Source organism: Rhea pennata, chromosome 3, assembly GCF_028389875.1.
Source record: "Rhea pennata isolate bPtePen1 chromosome 3, bPtePen1.pri, whole genome shotgun sequence".
Lineage (NCBI taxonomy): Eukaryota > Metazoa > Chordata > Aves > Rheiformes > Rheidae > Rhea > Rhea pennata.
Window position 1 is genome coordinate 37,091,873 of NC_084665.1, and position 21,568 is coordinate 37,113,440.

The 21,568-nt window shown below is 37.1% G+C and overlaps 1 protein-coding gene across 4 annotated transcripts in view; it reads right to left on the reverse strand.

Moving 5' to 3' along the window:
• Positions 1–21,568, reverse strand: part of LTBP1 (latent transforming growth factor beta binding protein 1) — a 136,674-nt gene that overhangs the window by 99,553 nt on the left and 15,553 nt on the right. For all 4 annotated transcript variants that reach the window (XM_062572045.1, XM_062572044.1, XM_062572047.1 and 1 more), the window contains exons 2-3: positions 12,043–12,267; positions 8,872–9,149 (exon numbers count right to left, since the gene is read on the reverse strand). In XM_062572045.1, the coding sequence (XP_062428029.1) occupies positions 8,872–9,149; positions 12,043–12,267 (503 nt within the window). The remainder of the gene's footprint in view (positions 1–8,871; positions 9,150–12,042; positions 12,268–21,568) is intronic.

Here is a 21,568-nt window from a genome sequence, read left to right on the forward strand (position 1 = left end):
CACTTAACAGTGGTAAATTAAAAACAGAATAAAACAAAGTTAAAGAAAAATAGGAAGATGATGGACTAAAGCCTGCTTTTAGTTTAGGTGTGGTGCTACAGCATTTGCACTGTACTGAAAATCATGATCTCTGTGGTCATAACTTCTTCAAATTTCCATATAAAAAACATGAGCAAAAATAAGGATGCCAAAGTTTGAGTCATCTGGCAACTGTGCTTTGTAGTCCTGTCAGTAAATACTGGCAGCGATTAAAGCTGTTGCTCCCATTGCCCCTATGGTGAATTAAAGCTTGAAGAATCAGTGATAATTTGGTTAATGTCCAGATCACTGTAAGAATTGGCCAGCGAGGAAAAACAACTACCACATGGGGCTCCTTGTGGTGCTTTAGATCTGTGTGATTTTGGAGCTATGCATCAGAGAAAAATGACTGCTCTGTAAAGTCCTAAGCCAAGCAGAACAGTGAATTCTTCTACGGCTAATAAACCTTGATTTCTCTGGTACATCTAAGAGTGCTTCAGATACTTTCAATACTCACGGTAGTGCACAACCTATTTCCCAGCCAGCCACACTTTCCTAAGGTGCTCCTCATTCACAAACCGTAAGCACCAGTGAACTGAAGCTCTGTTTCTATGGGTCTCAAAAACTTTGAGGTTATTTCTGTCCTCTGTGGAAGTCTTATCCACTTTCTACTGCTGAAAAGAACTCCTTAGTTCTTCAGCCAATCTACTCCAGTCCCAGAGTCACAAGTGACCAGACAAGTCACTGGAGTGAATCCATAACTATTTTTAGTTTGTCTCACCATTCAAAACACCTTCAACACATAGTACAAGCCTAAAATAAGCAGTGAGGCCTAAACACATGCACCCAGATTCTGTTAGTGAAACGACAGATTCTGCTATGCTTGAAGATGATGCTGTTCTCCTTAGGCTTCCACTTTTCTATCCGTCATCCATACACATTTTAAACTAATCCATCCTTGTATTCCTAAGGGCTTCTGGAAAACTCCTCATATCCAGAAAACAGATTTCCATGAATGATACATCAATCACAAGCTTATGATTTGGAGATAATTCTTATTGGTTCAGAAGGCAAAGAAGTCACGAAGGATTGGTATAAAAGAGTTGAACTGTGCTGAAAGTGGCTCAGCAGTAGCAGCAGTATGAGGCACACATGGTACTGCTATAAAACAAAGTCCTTCCTGGGTAAAGCACTCACAGACACTGAAAGTATTGTTTTGAGTCCACATATTTTCCCCATGCGTGCCTGGGCTTCTATGCCAATATTTTATATAACTGAAGGAAGTACTGAATATTCCCACTGGTAGACTGAAATTCTGGCTGACCCTTCTGGTGCACAAAGGCCACCCCAAGCCACATCACCTCTTCGCTCCTCTGCTCAGACTCCAGTCTCGGTCCCATCTCCGCACTGCTGGAGTGCAAAGTCATGCACTCCATCGGGGTTAATAGGTCTTCAAAGGCCAGGGAAAAGGCAGGACTGTATCCTCAAAACTCCTCTGCTAATGTATTAGGAGAAGGAATATACTCAGCTCCCTGTTAAAGCATAGTAGATAGCCCAGCCTGGCAATCAGTCTCAGAGCAACTGCAAAATTTCTGGCCTAGTCACCAGGACATTTCCTGGGACTCCCACTCCCAGGTGACCCATCTACAAATCCCTTTACAGGCTACTACTTAAAGCCGTAATATTGGCATAAATAAAGGAGTGTCACATGATTAACTATGCTTGAAATTGATCGGTGCTTTGCCTGAGCTAATAGCTAATGACTGGGATTCAGCTCAAAAGGCTGCATTTCACATACCACAATAGCTGAAGTGAATGGATACACTGTTTAACTTTCTGTAAACTATTCAGCAGGCACAGACCTTGGATTGTTACTTTTTTTTTCCTCCTTCTTTTTCTGTAGACACTACAAAGGGAGCAAGAAACCAAAGGAAGAAACAAATTTAATAAATCATCTTACTGAAACAATTAACAAACCTACTTAATCAGCTTACTGACCAGCTGAATGACAGGTTGTTACAAATGAAGAATACTGGCAGTGTAACACTGGCTCACTAACAGGCATTGTCTCATAAGCAGAGGAGAGAAACTTAAATACTTCCAGACTTTCTAAAAGAACTGGTAAAGAATTTGTTTTGGCTTAAGCAGAACATTCTTCGTAGGCAAGTAAGAATTATCCAGCTTTCTTTTATTTGAGTAATTAAAACAATGTTTGGTGGTTTTGGTATCTGATACATCTTTAATCTTCTGATATTTCAGGGTATTGATTTTGCAAAGAATATATTGTGAATAGAGCATTAATCCTGTAAATGAATCCACACTGATTTCTGACAGTCTATTTGTTTAAAAACTTCAGAAGCCAAACCATGAGCTTCAAGGAATTCCAGACAGTTATTTTATTTTATGAGACGGTATTTTAAGACTATTCTAACGAAAAAAAGGTTTTAAAAGTACTCTGAAGATAAAAAGGACTAGTATGAAGCACAGAACTTTACTTGTATCATTTTCCTCCTACAGAATATGAAGAGGGAAGTTCATATTATACAGCTGTCAAAAAATGAAAATCCCTGAAATTTACGTACATAGGGAAGGTTTGTGAAATCTGATATTTATATTGTTTAATGAAAAACTTCAATTGGCACATCACTATTGTCATCACCTTCAGCCTACATATACTATGAACATATTGCATACAGTCATATAAACAGATCAAGTTACGCATTAACAGCTATCAACACACTCTGCTGCTCTGCTTTCTAAGTAAAAAATGTCTGATGCTTTTGTTTAATATTTCATATTGGGAAAAATTCATCAGTGGCCATCAGTTCCTAAAAATGTACTTTTATACGTTATAGTCTAAAAATTAACTATGTGGTCAGCACATCTCCTTGTGAGAATCATGTTAAGTACAAGCTTAATGGTTTGAACTGAGTCATGACACAATGTTGACAACTTCTAACTTTTCCAGCCACTTGGCTCACTCTGTATCAAGTCTGATGGCAGAGAGAAGGGCATCACTCAAACTAGGAAAAATGTCATCTGCAGAAGACATTACTGAAACACACCATTAAATAAACTGTTTTCATAAAAATTAATCCCATTAAAAATGTTGATCAAGTAACATGTTTACCACAGATACTTGTTATTTTCAGAATTAGGTAGCATTTGAGCATTATTCCTGTTATTTAGCTAAATAGATATAAAAAAGCTATCAAAAGATGCTTCCATTGTCTGCTATAGGTGGTATTTTTTTTCTTTAATAAGATTTTCCAAAGCATTATTGTAATACGCCAAATTTCACCTGAAGATACTAGAACAACTCAAATTCAGCCATCCTTCTGGTAGGAGCTGTAACAGCTGTAGGTCTTTTCTCCACCACCTTTCAAAGCCTTTTGCAAGGGAAGCACAAAGCATGGCTCAGCATCATGCAGCACAGGATGGACAAGCAAGGGGTGGAATCTACCCCAGAGAGGTCAGAAGAAAGTAAATACTCTTAGCAGAAACTATTTCAGTGATCATTTTAGAGAGCAGTCCATTCCCAGCTCCCCAGCAGTTAAACACAGCACAACTGAGGGACAGGGAGTAGGAATGAAAAAACATTGGCAGACACAGCCTCTTAGCCAGCTCTCCTTACAGACACCTTGGCATATGTCGCCTTCAGCGAGGTACACTACTTTAATATCTGTCTCCCTTCAAAACGGCAAGTCTTTTTATTTTGTTTTTAAGTTACAGATGCTGAGATCACTCTAAGTTTCCTTTCTAATAACTCAAAAAACTCTGCTGAAGAGAACAGTCTTACTTGTGAATCTAGTCAGGATTGCTTTAGACAAATTTGGAAGTGCCAGCTTCTCCAATTTCTTGCTGCTTTGCAAAAAATTCTTCTCTCTTTACAGTTACACAAAAAGGATACCAAATCAGTTTTGAGAAAAATAGGGGTTTTTTTTAGCCAAAATACTTCAAGTTAGTGACCACAGGAAAACATAAAAGTATACTTAATAGAGACTTCAAGGTGGTCTTAAGAGGAAAAAAAAGTGGTGCTTACTTTCCTTTCTATGAATTTTGATACATTAGGCATCTGCATTCCTATATCAATTTCAATGCAAGGTAATCATATACAAAATTAACAGGACTCTGATCAGCACCAGAAACTTTACTAGGTGCACCACTAATACTGTAAAAGTATTTTGGGAAATAACAAGATATTCTGTGTCATAATAAAAGCATTTTTTTTTATTGGACTTAAAATGAAAAGCAGCTGAAGAGAAGGGATTTAAAGATGAGACACAATCTTCCTTATTTGCTTACTTTTTAAATAGGGCTTAGTGAATTGGTGTTCTAAGATGATAGACTCTTTGGATTTCAGAAACACAGGAATACAAGGCTGGAAAGGACCTTGCCAGTCACCATGTCAAGCCTCCAGCTTTTAAAGGCACTGTAATGTACAGTGCTGTCAACAAATTTACTGCTCTCCATCTTAAGTGAGTAGGATTTTTGTCCTACTGCTTTCATTGTAACTTCAAATCTCTATTTTCTCAAGATCATTTTATACACATTAAAGTATAAGTACAACTCTACACAGCAAAGTATAAAGTTTGATCACTATTTTTGTGACAACAAACAATTTCCGAACTGCAGCTTAACTGCTAGTTTATCATCTACTATGCAAAAATCTTTTTGATATGAGGAAAGCATTGGATGACCCATGCCAATTTTATGCAGAACTGCATAGTAAGTTGTCATGTAACACGAAAAACTAGCATGGAGCAATCATTGTAACATCTCCCGGAAAAGAAGTATTTGTTCAGCTTTCCACTTGGAAAGAACAGAGGCAGCAATCATTAGCAAACTGACTTGGGGAGAACTATTTGTTTTATACCCTACTTTCTAAAAATTACAGTATTAATACTACACTTCCATAGTTGCTCTTTCCACTTGTGTCCTCAATGCTGGGGACACTACACAAAACAGTCCCAATTAAGCAGTGTCTATAGGTACATACATATGTGAAAACACACAGCATCTTCATTAATTTATCCTCAGTAAACCAGGACACTTCAGTAAATTAACTGCTGTCTTCATTCTTTTTGCTATCCTATTCTTATGGTCTCTGCCTTTGGTTACAGTTACTTTTGACATTATAGACGACAAGGCAGAAAGGAGGTCTTTCTACCTTGCTAAGTAGGACTGAACAAAGGCTTGAGAACATGACCAGATTTTTCAACTGTCTGTACCATAGTGCCATCCAGGCTTTGGCTCAGGATGGCTCCAGCTGCTAGCTCTAACAGTATGCACTCTGTTGGAACCAGGCTGCAAAAAATATGCTCTGGATGTCTTGATATTTGAATACAGCATCCATCCTATGATAGGAGGAGGACTAATGTTTTTGAATGAGACACATTAAAGGAATTTAGCTAAGGTGGGGTGAGGAAGAATGTGTTGGGAGATGAAAAATGTTTCAGGAAAGGTTGCAGAAAAAAGCAAAAGCATCAAAATCAGAGCATGTATAATTTGAAGACCAGCTGAAACACAGGAGGAAGATGGAGAGAACAAGGAGTAAGAAAGAGATAAAGGGAGAGAAATCCAGTAAGATAGAATTTACATACACACAACCCCCCAGTATAGGTTCTGATACTTTTGATGGAAGCTAAAAACACAGGATAAAAATGAGAATCTGTAAAGTCTTCATTAATTTGGCAGATTCCCCTAAAAGAGGCCACACACACACGCTTCCATCAGTCTGTTCTATAGACGGTAAAGTGACCTCTGATCCTAGAATATTTAATAGAACATTTCTGAAGCCAATTATACAATCCACCCTGCAAAAAAATGTATAAACACAGACAATTATTAAGAAAAGTAAGAATATCAAAATTATCCATCAAAATCCCCAGAAAGTACTTGTAACTCATCACTACTAATATCAAAAGCTCAGTTTAGCAGCCTCTCTAAACAAATGAAGAGATTCTTCATATTTAGCAAAGCAAATATCAAATAAACAGAAAACCAAGCTCTTTTGAAATAGAGACCTATCTGAGGATCAAAAAAATAATAATAATAATTAAAAAAAATCAAGTGCTTTGCCTAGCTCAAGGTATATTTAAAACATAGAATACTATTAATTGTCTGACTGCTGGAAAAGCACATTGAATTGTCTGGTTCAAATCTGAAAGGTCAATGCCGCTCTACAACTCCAGTTGTAAACAGAACATTAAAAAAGGCCCCCTGAAAAACCTCTTGCACTCTTCTCCAATATTGACACTGAATGGACAAACTGAGTTTGAAAAAATGAAAAAAGATATTATTCTAAATGGGGAGGCACTGCCCTTCCTTGAGAGCACTGCAAAGGCATAGTGTTTCATGGGAATACTGAAAAAAATACCATAAAAATTGGAGACTAAGCATCCAGTAGGATTTCGAGTCAGGCGTGATGTCAATGTAGGCAGATTTCTCCTTTCCTCTCCCATTTAAAAAGAGCGCTTTACTGTCTTCTGGTGAGTGAGTCTTGGTTTTAAAATCATTGTAATGTGAGGCGCATGCACGGCACACTGCAAATTTTGGCTACATGATTCAAAGTTTCTGGCTCGGGCATAAAGCAGAAAGAACAGAGAGGAAATTTATACAGCATAACAAGTAAAAGATAAAAAAATGCAGCACCCATTGCTGTCTAGAAGTGACAAGTGCCTTGTCATTTCTGACGTTCTGAGGAAGGAATGTGGCCTTCCTCTGTATACGAATGAATATAGAAATGCAAATAAGTACTAATAAAGCACAAATTATAATAATAATGTCAGAATTCCATGATTCTATGTGATGTCATGTTTGTTAGATCCCTTTTTCTTAGGAAATATAAAGAAATGGTTGTTTGACATGGGCCCTGACTCATTTATCATGTAACATCCATAAACTTTCAGCCAAACATGTGCTTCAACAATTGCCAGAATCAGGTCCCCAAAGAATAAATTAAAATTTTTACTCTTCCTGAAAGAGAGAAGCACAAAGTATAAACAAATTCTGTGGATCCAAAGTTAAGTATTGAACAATTAGTGAATATTAACCTTAATATTTCATATTCACACTTCAAGTCTGAGGTTTTAAAAACATTTTAAGGCTTGATGATGTTTAAATTTACTTCTCCTATAGCATTTTTCAGAACGATCCTTTTCTAAACTATAATAAAAAAACTTCACGATAGCCTTGCACCAGCAGATTTGGAGATCTTTAAATCCACTGCAATGATTTTTGAAAGTAGAGTTAATTACATCACTATTAGGAATACTATGATAGTCTGCATGAGTCAGACGCCACGAGGAAAAGAGAAAAATATTTTACAGAAAAAAGACACAGTTCTTTGGAGCTGGCAGAGCATGAAGAGGCGCAGGAGCTGTGGTTTAAGCTCAAGCTCCCAGAACACAATTGCTGTGATGACCGTGGGCCCAGCCACTTGTGTTACCTCACCCTGCTTCTGATTCCATCTGCTCCTGTCTGTCTCCTATCACCGATCCTCACCTCTGTATTTGACTGAAGTCTCGCCCCCATTTTCGCATGCTACTTGGGAGCCCTGATAACCTGAGGAAATTTCCTTGCTCTCAGTTTGAATGCCTGGCATCACAGCATTCACTGACAGCTAGAAGAAACACTTGTGAAGGGCAGTCTGCTCCAGTTCTGTGATGCTGTCTTTTTATGGGAAAGGCTCATGGACAGATGAAATCTTTGGAGAATTAGCTGCCACCTTCTAACAAATGTCACTGTAATATACTGCAGATATATCCATACTTTCAGAAGCTTGCGAATTGGCCAAATTTAGGTACATGTTACTGGAAAGAGTAAAAGCAGAGTGACCTTCTGGTCCAGTTGCAAGTTCTTGCTTCAAAACACCCAGATGATAAAAAATCTTCAATGAAACAGTAGTATTTTTTTTTTAGACAGAGTAAAACAACATATTCAGCATTTCTCAAAAAAGATGAATGATTTTTGCTAAAACCTCAGCAAAACTTTCACATCCAACATAAAATATTTCAGTATAAAAAATTAAAGTTTGGCAGGGTAATAAGCAATAGATAGGATGGGTCTTACAACAGAAGTGTTAAAAAAGCTTAAGTACCAGACATTGCCCTCGACCTGATTTCCTCTCATATACTTTCTCTCTATACCTAATTTATAAATATATGTAAGTATGTAAAAATGATAACATTGAGTCACCTCTTTTTCAAGAGCTGAAAGAACACATGGAATTTTGAGCAGTCATATGTAAAAAAAATTGGAGTAAAGATTTCATTTTAAACTGAAGTAAGCTTTTAATGCTTCAGTGAAGCCTCTACTGCATCATTTTAAACTCTATTCAGTGGTCACATTTCAACAAATCAAAAATGTTGTCCTACAATACCATAAAACATACAAAATTGTTGCACAGGAATTTCAGTGAAAACTGCAACACCTTCAGAGCACTGGTTGGTGAGACCTAAAGCAGAGGACAGTATAAACTGTAGAAGATGGCATTACCTTAGTTGCTCAATCAGAAGAGATGGAATTAGGGCTCAAATAATGTTTTTTTAATTTGGAAAAATAGCTTATAAATGCAGAAGTTATTGCTAGAATACCTGAAATCAGTAAATAAAGGATCCAAGTCCAAAAAATATGAACAAAAAAAAAAAAAAAAAGAGCTTAATGGAGAAGAAAGTTTCGAAGAGTGTTGTTTTGTCAAACAGCATTTTACAATCCATTCTCAGATTAATTTTCTTTTGGAAAAGAATGTAAAATGTGTCCCTTCTTTACAAGTGATGAAGCATTTTTACAGTCTTTCACAATATTGTTTCAAAGTTGTCTGTCTCAACAGCCTTAGCAAACATTTCTTACCTGTGTCCCAATAGTCTCCTGGAAGCAGCGCCCAAGCTGAGTTTTAACTGAAACAGGAAATACATGAGGAATGGGTTGTTGATTTGTGTAAGTAGTATGTCCTTTCTGGGTCTTCTGATACGGAAGACCTTGGTAAGAGACCTGTGGAAGTCCTGGCTGAGGTACTTTGGCTTTTTGTCCTGTTGATGTGCTGTCAATTCTTGAAACTTGGTGGATCTGAACTGAGGCTTCAGGGGGATGTTTCACATGGATATTCACTATGTTAGGAGGGAACTTCACTAAAATAATCAAAGGAAAAGCACATAAGAAAAACTGGTAATAAAATATGCCACAAAGAAATCCCAGGCATCTGCAAGACATTTTTTTTTAAATGTTAGAACTTTATACCGTTTCCTAAAGTGTGACAAAAATATAAATGAAGCACAAATTCAGAGGTGGGAGAGATGAACGAAAGAATGTATGGAGTCTGATTTAGCAGTAAGAAAATGAAAATTCTTCACACAGGAAAGACAGACATTACAGGAAATGATTGTAAAGATTGCTACATAAACATAGATGTCCAAATTGGCTGGTGTGACATTAATATTTGTGGTCACACTACGTAAAAAGAATCCCATTCAAAGTTCCAGAATTCTAACCCTACTGGGTTATTTTTGGATATATAGTAAGCTTTATTTTGTTTTTCAGATCCATCATCTTTCTTTGGAACACAGGAAAAGCTTCAGATTTCATCCCTTCACCTTTAAATACCTGCCAAGTCCTGAGTTTGCCCCTGCAACAGTTGCCAACATCTCAACCATCTAAAACCACCACTCCCTTCACTCAACTTTGAATTCAGGACTTGGCAGATAAAGAGGGAGGAAATGTTTTTCAGATACTTCTGGTTTTAAATGCAGTTGTAATTTTAAGTCTGGGCATATAGATTCAGAAGTTCTGGTCATTTAGTGTACTTCAGAACTGTTTATGAGCCTTAAGCCCTTTTCATTAAAGCACAAAAAGCCCTTAAAACATGTAACTCAACTGAATTCTTTTTTTTCTTTTCTTTTTCCTTTTTTTTTTTTTTTTTTTTTTTTTGAGGAGGAGGAGGAGGAGGAGGGAATAGAAAGTTTTACATTTTGCAAGCTGCATAACAAAGTTAGAATTTATTGTGTCTGGCTGTGGTTCTCTTGTCAGCAAGTACTCTGTAGAATACTTGAGGTATTACTTTTCCTATAATGCACAGTGGATTGTTGAGCCTTTTGAATTGCTCTCTTGCCTCCAAAGGCAGGATTGTTCTTTTAAGTTTGATTAGACCTTTTCAGTTCTTATTTGCCAATTTCTGCCTCACAACTTCATTTCCCAGGAAGCATAGTTCATTTATTTTCAGTTGTTTTATAATTATCTTGCAACGTAGAAGTTGCTTTCATCTTTTTACCTCATTTCCGCTTGGCACCTTTTCATCGTTTATTAGTCTCGCTTAGAAATTCCTTAAAAGATGCAGCAACTTATTTTTCATTTGCTCTGCATTATTTATTTGAGAAACGCTTCAACATATTGCAGATAAAAGCACTAGGAACAAAGTGATAGAAACTCAACAAAATATGGCTCCTGGGCCTCACTGGCTCTTCACAAATTGCCTGCAGCAGAAAACAATTTTCAGCAAAATTTGATGCCAGATGAGTTCTGTTGCAGGTGAAATGCAGAGGGAGAAGATTCAATGTTACAAGCAGAAGCACTAATGCCCTTCTTCAGATACTAGAAAGGACTGTACTCGCATGGCATGACAAAAACAAAACTCACTCCAAATCAATAATCATGCATTATTTTATGTGTGGAAAAAAAGACCCTTCAAGACTGGCTTCTTCAGCTTATGTATCTGAAGACTATATTACTCTCAAAAGGAATCACTGAATGGCTCTAACATCTACCAATCCATCAAGAGATGTTTAAATGTTGAGCCATTACCAAATTTACTCTGGTTCCTCCTATCTCGCATTATCACCACAATCTTCTCTTCTACAAATCTTGGATTGCAGTGTAGATGCACTGATCAATTTTGATTTCTGTCAACCATTTCAGGATGATGTTTCATTCTTTCTTTGAAAGAAATCAAATGTTCCTCTCTACACAACCCAACATCCTCATTTGACATGGAAAGGGAAGAAAAGCCATTGTGGTTGTTGATGGCTCTGATAGAGAGTTCTGTGTTAAAGAGGCAGGAAAAAAATCTAGAAAGTCAAACTCTTTAGCAACAAGAAACCCATTGTGCATTTTAGAACAAGGACTCTAAATCTTAAAAAGTAACTATGGCCTTAAAGAAAAACAACTCTTTGCGGTCCACTATTTTGTCTGTGATCATTTGATCTGGAATTAAGCATTCACAAAAATAATTTTAATCTTTAGAAAATTATGTTGTTCTCTCACTTTTTTTTTTTTTTTTTTTTTTTTTTTTTTTTTTTAACAGCTCCTGGGAAGCTTTAGGGACTAATAAGCCAGTAGTTCAGTGGATACTACTTCCCACTGGACTGTGTAGCAGCCCCTAGAGAAAAAAGTCCATTGAAAAAATGGAGTGGATGTTTAGAAGTATTTTTAAATTACTGCATTTCCAACAGGATACCATTAACACTTCCCTCTTAGCTATGTCCCTTTCTGAAAAGGGAATTACTACATTAGATTATATTTATCACAAACATATAAATAGGTTATGTTCTTTTCAGCGAAGTGATTCAGAAGCTAGCTGCAAATAATTGGGCCTCCTCACATCCTTGCCCAATATATTTTGTTTTTACTCAGAGGCAGTAACATGAAAAAGGTGATTGTAATTTTACTGTTGACATGAAAAATCAATCTGGTAGTTCAAACAAAAAACAATATATCACAATTTAATTCTGAAACTGTGGAACTGAATTGTGAGTGTCTCTTGGTATAGCCAGGATCTCATCCTGATAAAATGCTACCTGATGAGTCAGAAGACACACAGGAAAACCAAACACAATATGCTTCCTGAAGGTCATCAGACCTTGTCAACTCACAGTTCCACATAGTATGTGTGGAACTGAAAGTTGAAGCTGACTGATCTCTCTTATTTGTAGACACTACATAGGCAAATATCATTACCTTACTGACTGGTTATCCAAAATCAGTAAATAAAACTAACTTCAAAGGAAAAAAATCTATCAGGAGAAAAGTTACCTTTTACACCTTGCTGTCCAGACATTGTCAGTGGTAAAGTATGAGTAGAGTGGATGACTTGTGATCCTATGGCTTTGTTCACCTGTTGTGGATGATGGTACAATTTTGGAGTATTGCCATTCTGCACAGGGATCTGACAAAGTTTACCAGTATAGTTAGGAGGGCACTGGCATTTATCTCTAGAACTGCACTGGCCTCCATTCATGCATGGAAGGTGACAAATAACTGAAATGAAAACAGAAAGAAAGATTTTGTTACTGACTCTTCAGCTGCAATTACTTTTAATGTTATCTGATGACATATCACACTGCATTAGATGAGGAAGGAAAAGGGGCTGTATCCCTTTATTCTTCTAACATCTGAGGAAGGACTGCCCATAAGGCATGCGCTCAATTGCCTTGTGGCAAAACGACTTCCCTTCCCCTCCTTGCAAGCTCTGTCCAGTTCACATGTGTCTCTCCATGACAAACACATCAAATATATTGACTACTTTGAAATGCCAGCTATTTAGTTTCATTCTGTTATAGAGCAGGACACTAAATTAACACTGAGCCTGGTTGCACCTCTGATTCACACTTCTGCATAGGCATTATTATTAAGTTAACCTCTCCTTTCCGAAAATCCATGACCTTCTATATTTACACAAAAGATGGAAAAATTCACTGGTTAGTAGACAGTACTAGGGATAAATTTTCTATTTTCACTGTGAGCCTTGGCTGTTCTCTGAAAAACTTTATTTTGAGTGTCTAGATTTTTGCTTAACTTTTATCTCTCAGCTAAAATAAGCTCATCTGTATAACCATCCATGAAGGTAAACAAACTATCAAGATATTTTACTCAAATGGTTTCAGAGACAAATTTCAAAATATTGGAAGATTTAATTCCAATATAAAGAGTTATCTATGGGTAATTACTTCTGTGCTGTCTAGTACTTACATATTTACGGCTATATAAATTATCAGATGAAACTTGAAAAATATCAACATTGAATGAAAAATATTTCTCAACTCATAGATACAAACAATTACAGCACGGTTCAGCACTTTCTAAAAATATTATGTTGGACTCTGTAATCAACTATAATCTAGCCAAATTGTCAACATTTTCAAGGACACAATGATTTAAAAACAAACAAACAAAAAGTACCAGAAGTTCTTGTTCAGTAAAAACTAAGGTTGTTCTTTGAGAAGTAGAAGATTTCTGGAGCAATACCACACAGTATAAATTTGTCAGCTTCAAGATAAAGAGTCTAGCTGTAACAATAAATAAATAAATAACTAGACTTCACGTTAATTCTGGCATTTTGTTGGATGAGTATGGGTTGGTTGATATTGAACTGCAGTAAAAATGAGAAGCTATGCATAATGCTAGGTATTTGAGAACTTGTGTTTATTATCCCAGTTGGTATAATCTCTGAACAACCGCAGCCTATTGCTATTACTAATACTATAAAAGGTCAGTGTTGGAAAAAGAGCATGCATGTTGTGTGTTGCGAGACGACAAAGCAGGAGATCCAGCAGCCCTAGGAGTTCCAAGTGACCTGCGTAATTCACTTGGACTGGAAAGAGTGCTGAAGAAATACAGCAATCAGACTGGCTCCTAGCACAGAACCCTCACATCATATTGACAGGATTTGGAACATATTTGCCTAATCAACAGATAGGTCTCCACATAAATGTAAACAACCAAAAAAATGTTTTTCCACTCAATTCTGCAAATGTATATTTAATATTTTATCAGCTTATCTCCTATTTTCATTATATATAAACTGTCTAAAAGTACTTCAAGCTGTAGCACTGCAAGTCAGCACTAACAGGCCTAGCAGCCTTCCCAGTACTGTCCACTCCAGTGCAATCCTCACCTTTTGGGCCAGTAGAACACTGCTGGGACTTTCTGAGTGCATAGAAAATGGCTTTACAAAACAGCTCTAACTTCAGGGAAAAATGGAAGATTTTTGACCTCAGCAGCGATTAAAGCATCATATCCATGTCTGTCTGGAAGAAAAAGGACTTTATTTTAAAGGCCTCCACCATTTTTCTCTGAACAGCCACAAATAAGCAGGTTTACTGCAGTGGTTACAATATATAAAGGACTTCAGGTACTTGCAAAGATCTGCCCGAGCATGGCTAAAAGCTACCACAGAACATATTTGTGCTCCTGCAAAAATCACGTTGCACAATGAAATAGCGTAACACGGTGCCAAGGGGATCGCAATCTGGTATTTCGAAGCAGGGCAGCGAAACAAAGGTCAAGGGAGTTAGTCTCACTGAGGAATCCCTTAGCTGCAAGAAGCCTACTTTGCAAATATTCTTCCTTCCCCCACAAATCTCAAGATATTGAGCTAACAGGCAAAACTCAGCTTTTAAACAATACTAATATATTCAGGAATTCCATCAAGACAAATTAATTTCTTCTGAGCTCCTGTTCCTATAAGGCAGTCTGCTCTTAAAATGCAATGCAGTTTGGGTATCTCTTTTTCACATTCCTCTACTGAAGATGTTTGCTGAGTAAAGAACAGGCACATCAAACTGCTTGTTTTCAAGCAAAAAAAAAAAAAAAAAAAAGATATGCTAAAAATCTTGGGTAGGAAAATACCAACAAAATAGAGCTTATTCACGTCCCAGTCATTATTATTTGCTACAGACAGCTGCAAAAATAATTTGTGCTATCAAGTGCAAACAAATGCTACCAGAAAGCCAAATAAAAGGTAAATAGTGTAGAATGTTTAGTGTCTCACTATTTATATATAAACCGAAAACAAAAATTACAAGCTGCCCACATTCTCAGACAATGCAAATCACTATAATTCAACCAATGCACATATAGATATATTGATTTACATCTCTTGAGGGCCTGGCCTAAAGTATAGGAAGTGAACTTTAAATGAGAACGACAGGTACCTTTACCCGAAATGTAAAATCATGAGCTGGACTCAGCCAAGTAAGAGCAAACAGAATTTGATCTCTGGGTTCAACCAAATACTTGGGAATATCAAATGGTAAACTCATGATGAGTAATCTAGAACTTTTTCAAAAAAGCTGAAGACTGAAACATACTGAAATAAAATATTTGATAACTTTAAATAGGCATAATAAGCCTATTTACTGAATTGAACTCAGAAAAATATAATAAGCATCTACGCATAAATTATGATTCTTCCTCAGGTAGACAGGAGAAGGATGTCTCAATTATGACACAGCTTTTGGAAATCACGGGCACATTGTTTCATCAGAGCTAAAAGTATTCAGAGAGCATTTGGAAAAGCAGACCAAAAAAGAGTACAGCCTCCGAAACCACAGCAGCAGAAGGCAATGCTGCTAGGTCCTTTGCTGTGACAGGCTCTGGGAATCACAGGTTAAAAAGAACGCAGAGCCCAGGGGAAAGGAGCGCTTCAGATAAGAACAGAATACAAAGCCAGGGTTTGTTTGAACAGCCCAGCTTCTGATGAAACGGTTTTTTGCTTTGTTTTGTTTTGTCATCAATCTTAAAGAACTTAAACAAACCGAATGGCTGAACGCTGCCAGCAGGCAGAGGGGACATTCCCGACAAAACCCAGACGCGCGCGCTGGGAGAGCCCGATAGAACGTGCTGGTTTTGCACATGTGGCCACCACTGGCATTTAGACAAAGGACTCATTGGAACCTGGTTCTCACTGGGCTGTTCCCGTTTCCTCTAAAAGGAAAAAAAGAAATAAAAATATCCATTACAGTGTGAAATCCTTTAGCTGCTTGGAGCCTGATAAAAACGTGGAGATAGGTCTGCACATGAAGACAAGAAATTTCAGTTCACACAGGGGTATCTTACAAACAAAACAAAGAAAGCATTAATGGACCCAAGAAAGGCAACGAATTCTTCACGGGACTCTACTGTAAGCCTAGTCTTCCAACCGTCTATTAAAGATCAGCCAACATATGAAAGGTGAGTAGATAGAAAAAAGAAAAAATTTGCAACATGAATCCTGATAAAGTTGCCATAGCTGTGAGTTAGAAACACAAGGATAGGGCATGAATCACAAACAGAGAAGTTAGGAAACCACTGATGTGATTACATCATCTAATCTGTTTTCAAGATACTCAGAGATACTCAGAGAACTTTAAAGAGTTCTAAGTAAACTAATTTATTTAACCATGTTTGAATTCTTTCATTTAATCAAAATAATGCAAAACAAACCAATTCCAAGCACCTAACTCCTCCTAATTGTAAAAAAATAAAGAAAGAAAGAAAGAAAGAAAAAGAAAAAAAAAACAGTCCATACTTATCCAAACAAGCCCTCTGGATGGATGGAAACTCCCTTCCTATAACCAAAGTGTTGAGGAAAATGAAGATGACTTTTGAAAGGCTCTCTATCTGGCACTCCAAACTCCTTTTCGTACACCTCAGGGAGTGCAAGTTTCTGTCTCACTTTGCCTCATCAGTCTTTGTCTTTTCTACTTGCACACTATCAACTATTCAAGTGTAAGCACTACTCAAATGCTTTAAAGGGCTATGGAAAAGTTTAATAGTGCTTATTAGATTACAGTATTTTCCACTGGATGCATCAGGAATTAGCAGATTAATTTTCTGAGTAATACACATCTACCCAGCATTATTACACGGCCCTGCAGCAGTTTGTGTGTCTTTCTTTCATGCTGTTTAAGCATACAGAAAACACCGGGACTAGTACCTAGATCTACAAAACACAACTTTTCACTGAAGAGATTATATGCACTGAAGTGTGGTGTTACCATAGACAATATTCTTGTTATGCAGGGCCTCTAAAAACCATATATTTTAGATACAAGTCCAAATCCATAGGTGATTTATAAAGTTCAGTGCATTCTTACAATCACTCCAAAGCTATTCCCAGTTTCTAACTGTAGAAACTCTAACCATATCACACAGAAAGGACAGAAGAAGTGTGAGCTACAGTAATGATGCTAGTCTCCAATTTAGACTCCTCCATATTACCATACTTACTACTTCTTTGATATATCCTTTTCTTGTTGCCCCTTAGTTTTCTAATTACTTAATGCTAGATGGTTTTCTCTCCAGTTTTCCGGTTGCAATTCAGAGGTGCTAGGTATATTAAGACACCAAAGAACAAGTAAATGTTTAACTGTGATTCTGAGATTCTTGATAGTTCAAACTCATTATTTGGGAAGCAGAGGAAGAAAACAGAAGCTTTAAGTGGCCTTAATTTAATAGTATAACACCTCTACATTCATCTCTGAATGTAAAAAAGTTTGTATTTTAGAAACACAGGCAATATTTCTGAGAAACCTTTTACTGCAACATTCAGATAATTTTAAATAGTAAAGTCTGAAGGTCAACAGGTGAAGAATGTTCTGAAAACAGAAAAACCTCTGAAACCACTGAAACCAGAAAAACGATGCCCTGGATGGTTCATATGTCACAACTGCAATGCAGCACTGTGATTTATTGATCCAAACTTCGAGGACAGCATCAGATTTGGTTTAGGACATAAGCAAAGAAATGCAAGCAAATAATTCATAAGCAAAGAAATTCCCTGAAGAAATGGAGATGGGGTGTTTTAGCCTGAATTCTTCTGCAACTGCTGAGAGAGAAGACAGTACTGTGGGGGAGTAAAGCACTTACTAATCCTATCTCCAGTACTCAGCAACAAGAAGATAAAAAACCCTGATTCTGAGCTTCTCCTCTGGTTCCCCTTGTTGAATGCAGCCTTGTGTGTAAACAACGGCCTAACTACAAGGCTAGGAGTCAGGTAGATTAATATTCTCTAAGATGTATAACTGCATGCAATGACACTTTGAAATATGCTTTTAAAAGTAAGAATGTTCCTGGAAAGTAAGTGCAGGAAATGTGGGTGGAACAACAGCGCACACTTCCTGAGTTTGGTACACCATAAAGATACAAAGTAAAAAAAGACCATAAAAGAATGTAGCTCATATGGAAACCTCTACAGTAAATTATTTCAATCAGTTTATTATTAATTAGGTCTAAAATATTTATACAAACAAAGATTCTCTGGAAATGGTTTGGATATAAACAGCCATAATTCTAAAAATCATTAATTGTAAGCCAGTATGGATGACAAACAATAGAAAAGAAGTATAGGTTAGGGTCATATTTTGAGGAATGTCCCTGCTGAGGTACAGACATTAGAGCCTGTTTTACCAGACTTGATGAATATCATCTGAGAATAAGAAAACCAAATTATAGTTTATACACTCACAGATTTTTTTTTAAATTTTTCTCTTCTGTACTTATAATTATTGTCAATATATTATGTTCAGACAAAGTTGTGCTAGGTATGTTCCTTCAGATATGAACTCTTGAGTCTTCTTAATTTTAATATATACAGTGAGTTCAGCTAGGAAGAAATAAAACAAATAAAAACAGTTTATAAGTGGGAAAAAAACACCTGCTTGCTTTATGTTATTCAAAATGGTATGGTTTCATTATCCCAGGCTTCTAAGCAAATAAAGGTAAAGAGGAATTATAGCTATATTGAACGTGGTCCCTTATACCACCACCTTCACACTGCTTATCAGAAGATGTGTAAAATTATAATAAAGATCTTCTCAAACAAGTATTTCTCTGAATGCTGAAATGCAATAACGTAAATCATCTTAGGAGGCTGAACATGATCCTGAAGGCATTTCAGATGTTTCCTCTGGAAAGAAAGTTAAAGTCTGCAACAGTGGGGGAAAAAAATTCAAACAGAAACCTACTTCAAATGTAACAATATAACAGGGAAGAATATGCAGCTACAAAACTGGATTCTCAGCCATTGTAAATCAACATAACCACTGACTTTGTCAAAATTTGTCTATTTATGGCCTCTGATGATCAGTCTTATCATATTTTTTTTAAATTATTACTATGAGCTGTTGAACAAAGTTATTATCCCTTCCTAAATGGGGTTGTAAAAGTACTGCAGTTTATCCAGACAAGGATATCAAATTATTGCCAAAATAAACAAGCTTTGTAGTGTTATTCCTGTCTGGATCATGCTTTTTTTTTTTTTTTTTTTTTTTTTTTTTTTTTTTTTTAAATAGAGAGAGACAAGCAAGGAAATCAAGAGAGTCAGCCACAAAGAACAGTGCTGAAACAAGTTTAAAACTTCCAAAATGTAAGCAATGTTTTCTGCATATAAAAGTTATTTTCAGTAGGTAAAATAATTTTCTTATATTTGCACTACTAAAATAATAATAATAAAAAACCCAAGGGATATATGCAGAATAATTACATCACTCAGGAACAAGACATAATCCGTTACTATTAAACGATTCTCCTACCACACAAAATAATACTAATACTAAGCTAAATTGCAGGGTCATTTTGTTGATTTGTGGTTGAGTGCAGATGACATTTCAAGACTGTTAACATTAAAAAAGAAATAAGCAAACATTAGAGTTCAACGATACACTCAACTAATAAGGAACTCTTGAGCAAGATACTGACTCATGCTCAAGCAATGACAACTGCCTTTAGGCGGTCTAATCCAGTTGCAACCATGTTCTATCCTGCTAGAAAGATCAGAAGAGCAGGCTGCCTCTGAAAAACCCAGAGTAAGGGGATCTGTGTAATGCATGTGTCATGCAGAGATGCATACACCTTCCTTTTATATAAGGCAATTTCTTTATCTTGAAACTACCAGGAGGAGTCATGGATATTTGAATGATTTTTGCTGCAAAGAGGCCCTTAAGCTACAAAGCATTATGGAACGTGGGACATTTAAAAAGGGAATGCTTTAAAGGGAATATAAACTGTCCTAGATAGGTTTCTCTTACCACATCATATGATAGTTAGACAATATGAAATACATGACTACTAGCTCCCATATTTAAATGTGAGGAATCCACACAGAACGGTTAAAGAGAAAAGAGGTTTAGACTCCGTCTCTTCCTGATGGTGTAACACAGCATTTGTTTGCTAGCTTTCAAGTATATATGCTGAAAACAGTATTCCTGGGCCTCTTCTGAGACAGGCTGCATGCTGTTGAGGACAAAGTTCTGGCTTGTTTACTTAAAAGAACCATTAACGTGGCCAAAAAACTCCCCAGCAATATTGCATACACTTTGAAACTAGTATCAATATTTAATTTACAGTTGTAAAAATTACTGTTGAAGACTGGTTTTTGCTGATGAGGCAAGGACTTGCTTTCTAAGAACAGAACAGAATGTTAGATCCTTCTCATAGAGCACGAAATTTCATTGAATTACTCCCTCTGTTAGGATAACTATCTTGAATTCAACAAATCTTACGTTCGAATTGATACCTACATCAAATTTGAAGCCACTTCCAACTACTATTCCTAGTTAGTAACAGTTAGGAAAGCACTTAGACATTCCTGTATGATGTGTATATATCGTACAGATTCTCTCCACACACAAAGCAGAAACAGGCACTGAATCCTTCTCCTTTCATTCTATCAGTGGTAACAATTTTACTAATGTCTCCATCACTTACCTCTTGCTTCTAGACTTCTAATATGTTATGCAACATCAAGCCTGGGATATTTTTCCTTAAAGTCTTTAGCTATCCTTATCAATATTTTATATTTAGCAATTTCAATTTATACTGATTACATTTTTCACCCTTCTATTTGTTATCAGTAGATTCTACACACACACGTACACCCACACACTTGCCTTCTCATCGTTACAAAATCATATTGACATCTGCTTTTAACTCCCAGGGATCAATACAGGTACCGGCACTGTTTAACCTCTTCATTAATGACCTGGGTGCTAGGACCAAATGTACCCTCAGCAAGCGCACAGACAATACAAAACCTGGAGCAGTGGCGGATACACCATTCAGAGGGACCTTGATTAACTGGAGAAATAGGCAGACCCCTCACAAAGCTCAGCAAGAGGAATGCAGAATCCTGCCCTTGGGGTACCCCAGACAGCAGTATAGGCTGGCTGGAGAAGAGCTTTGCAGAGAAGGACCTGGGGATCCTGGTGAACAGGTTGAATGTAAGCCAACAGTGCACCCCTGGGCAAAGAAGGCCAATAGTATCCTGGGCTGCATTAGGCAGCATTGCCTAATGGTCAAGGGAGGTGATCCTTCCCCCCTGCGCAGCACTGGTACGGTCAGTGCTGGGTCCGGTTCTGGGATTATCAATACGGGAGAGACGTAGCTACTGGAGTGAGTCAAGCAAAGAGCCATAAAGATGATTCAAGGACTGCAGCATCTCTGTTACGAGGAGAGGCTGAGAGAGACAGGACTGTTTAGCCTGCAGAGGTGAAGGCTCAGGAGAAATCTGATTAACATTTATAAATATCTGATGGGAGAGAGTAAAGATGACCCAGTCAGACTCTTCTCAGTGGTGACCATACCAAGACAAGAGTCAAACGGCACAAGCTGAAACACAGGAAATTCCAACTGAACATAAGAAAATCACTTCTTCACTGTGAGGTTGGTTGAACACTTGAAAAGGCTGCCCAGAGAAATTGTGGTGTCTCTATCTTTAAAGACATCCAAAACCCGACTGAACATGGTCCTGGGCAACCCGGCCTAGCTCAAGCACGGGAGCTGGATTTGATATCTCCAGATG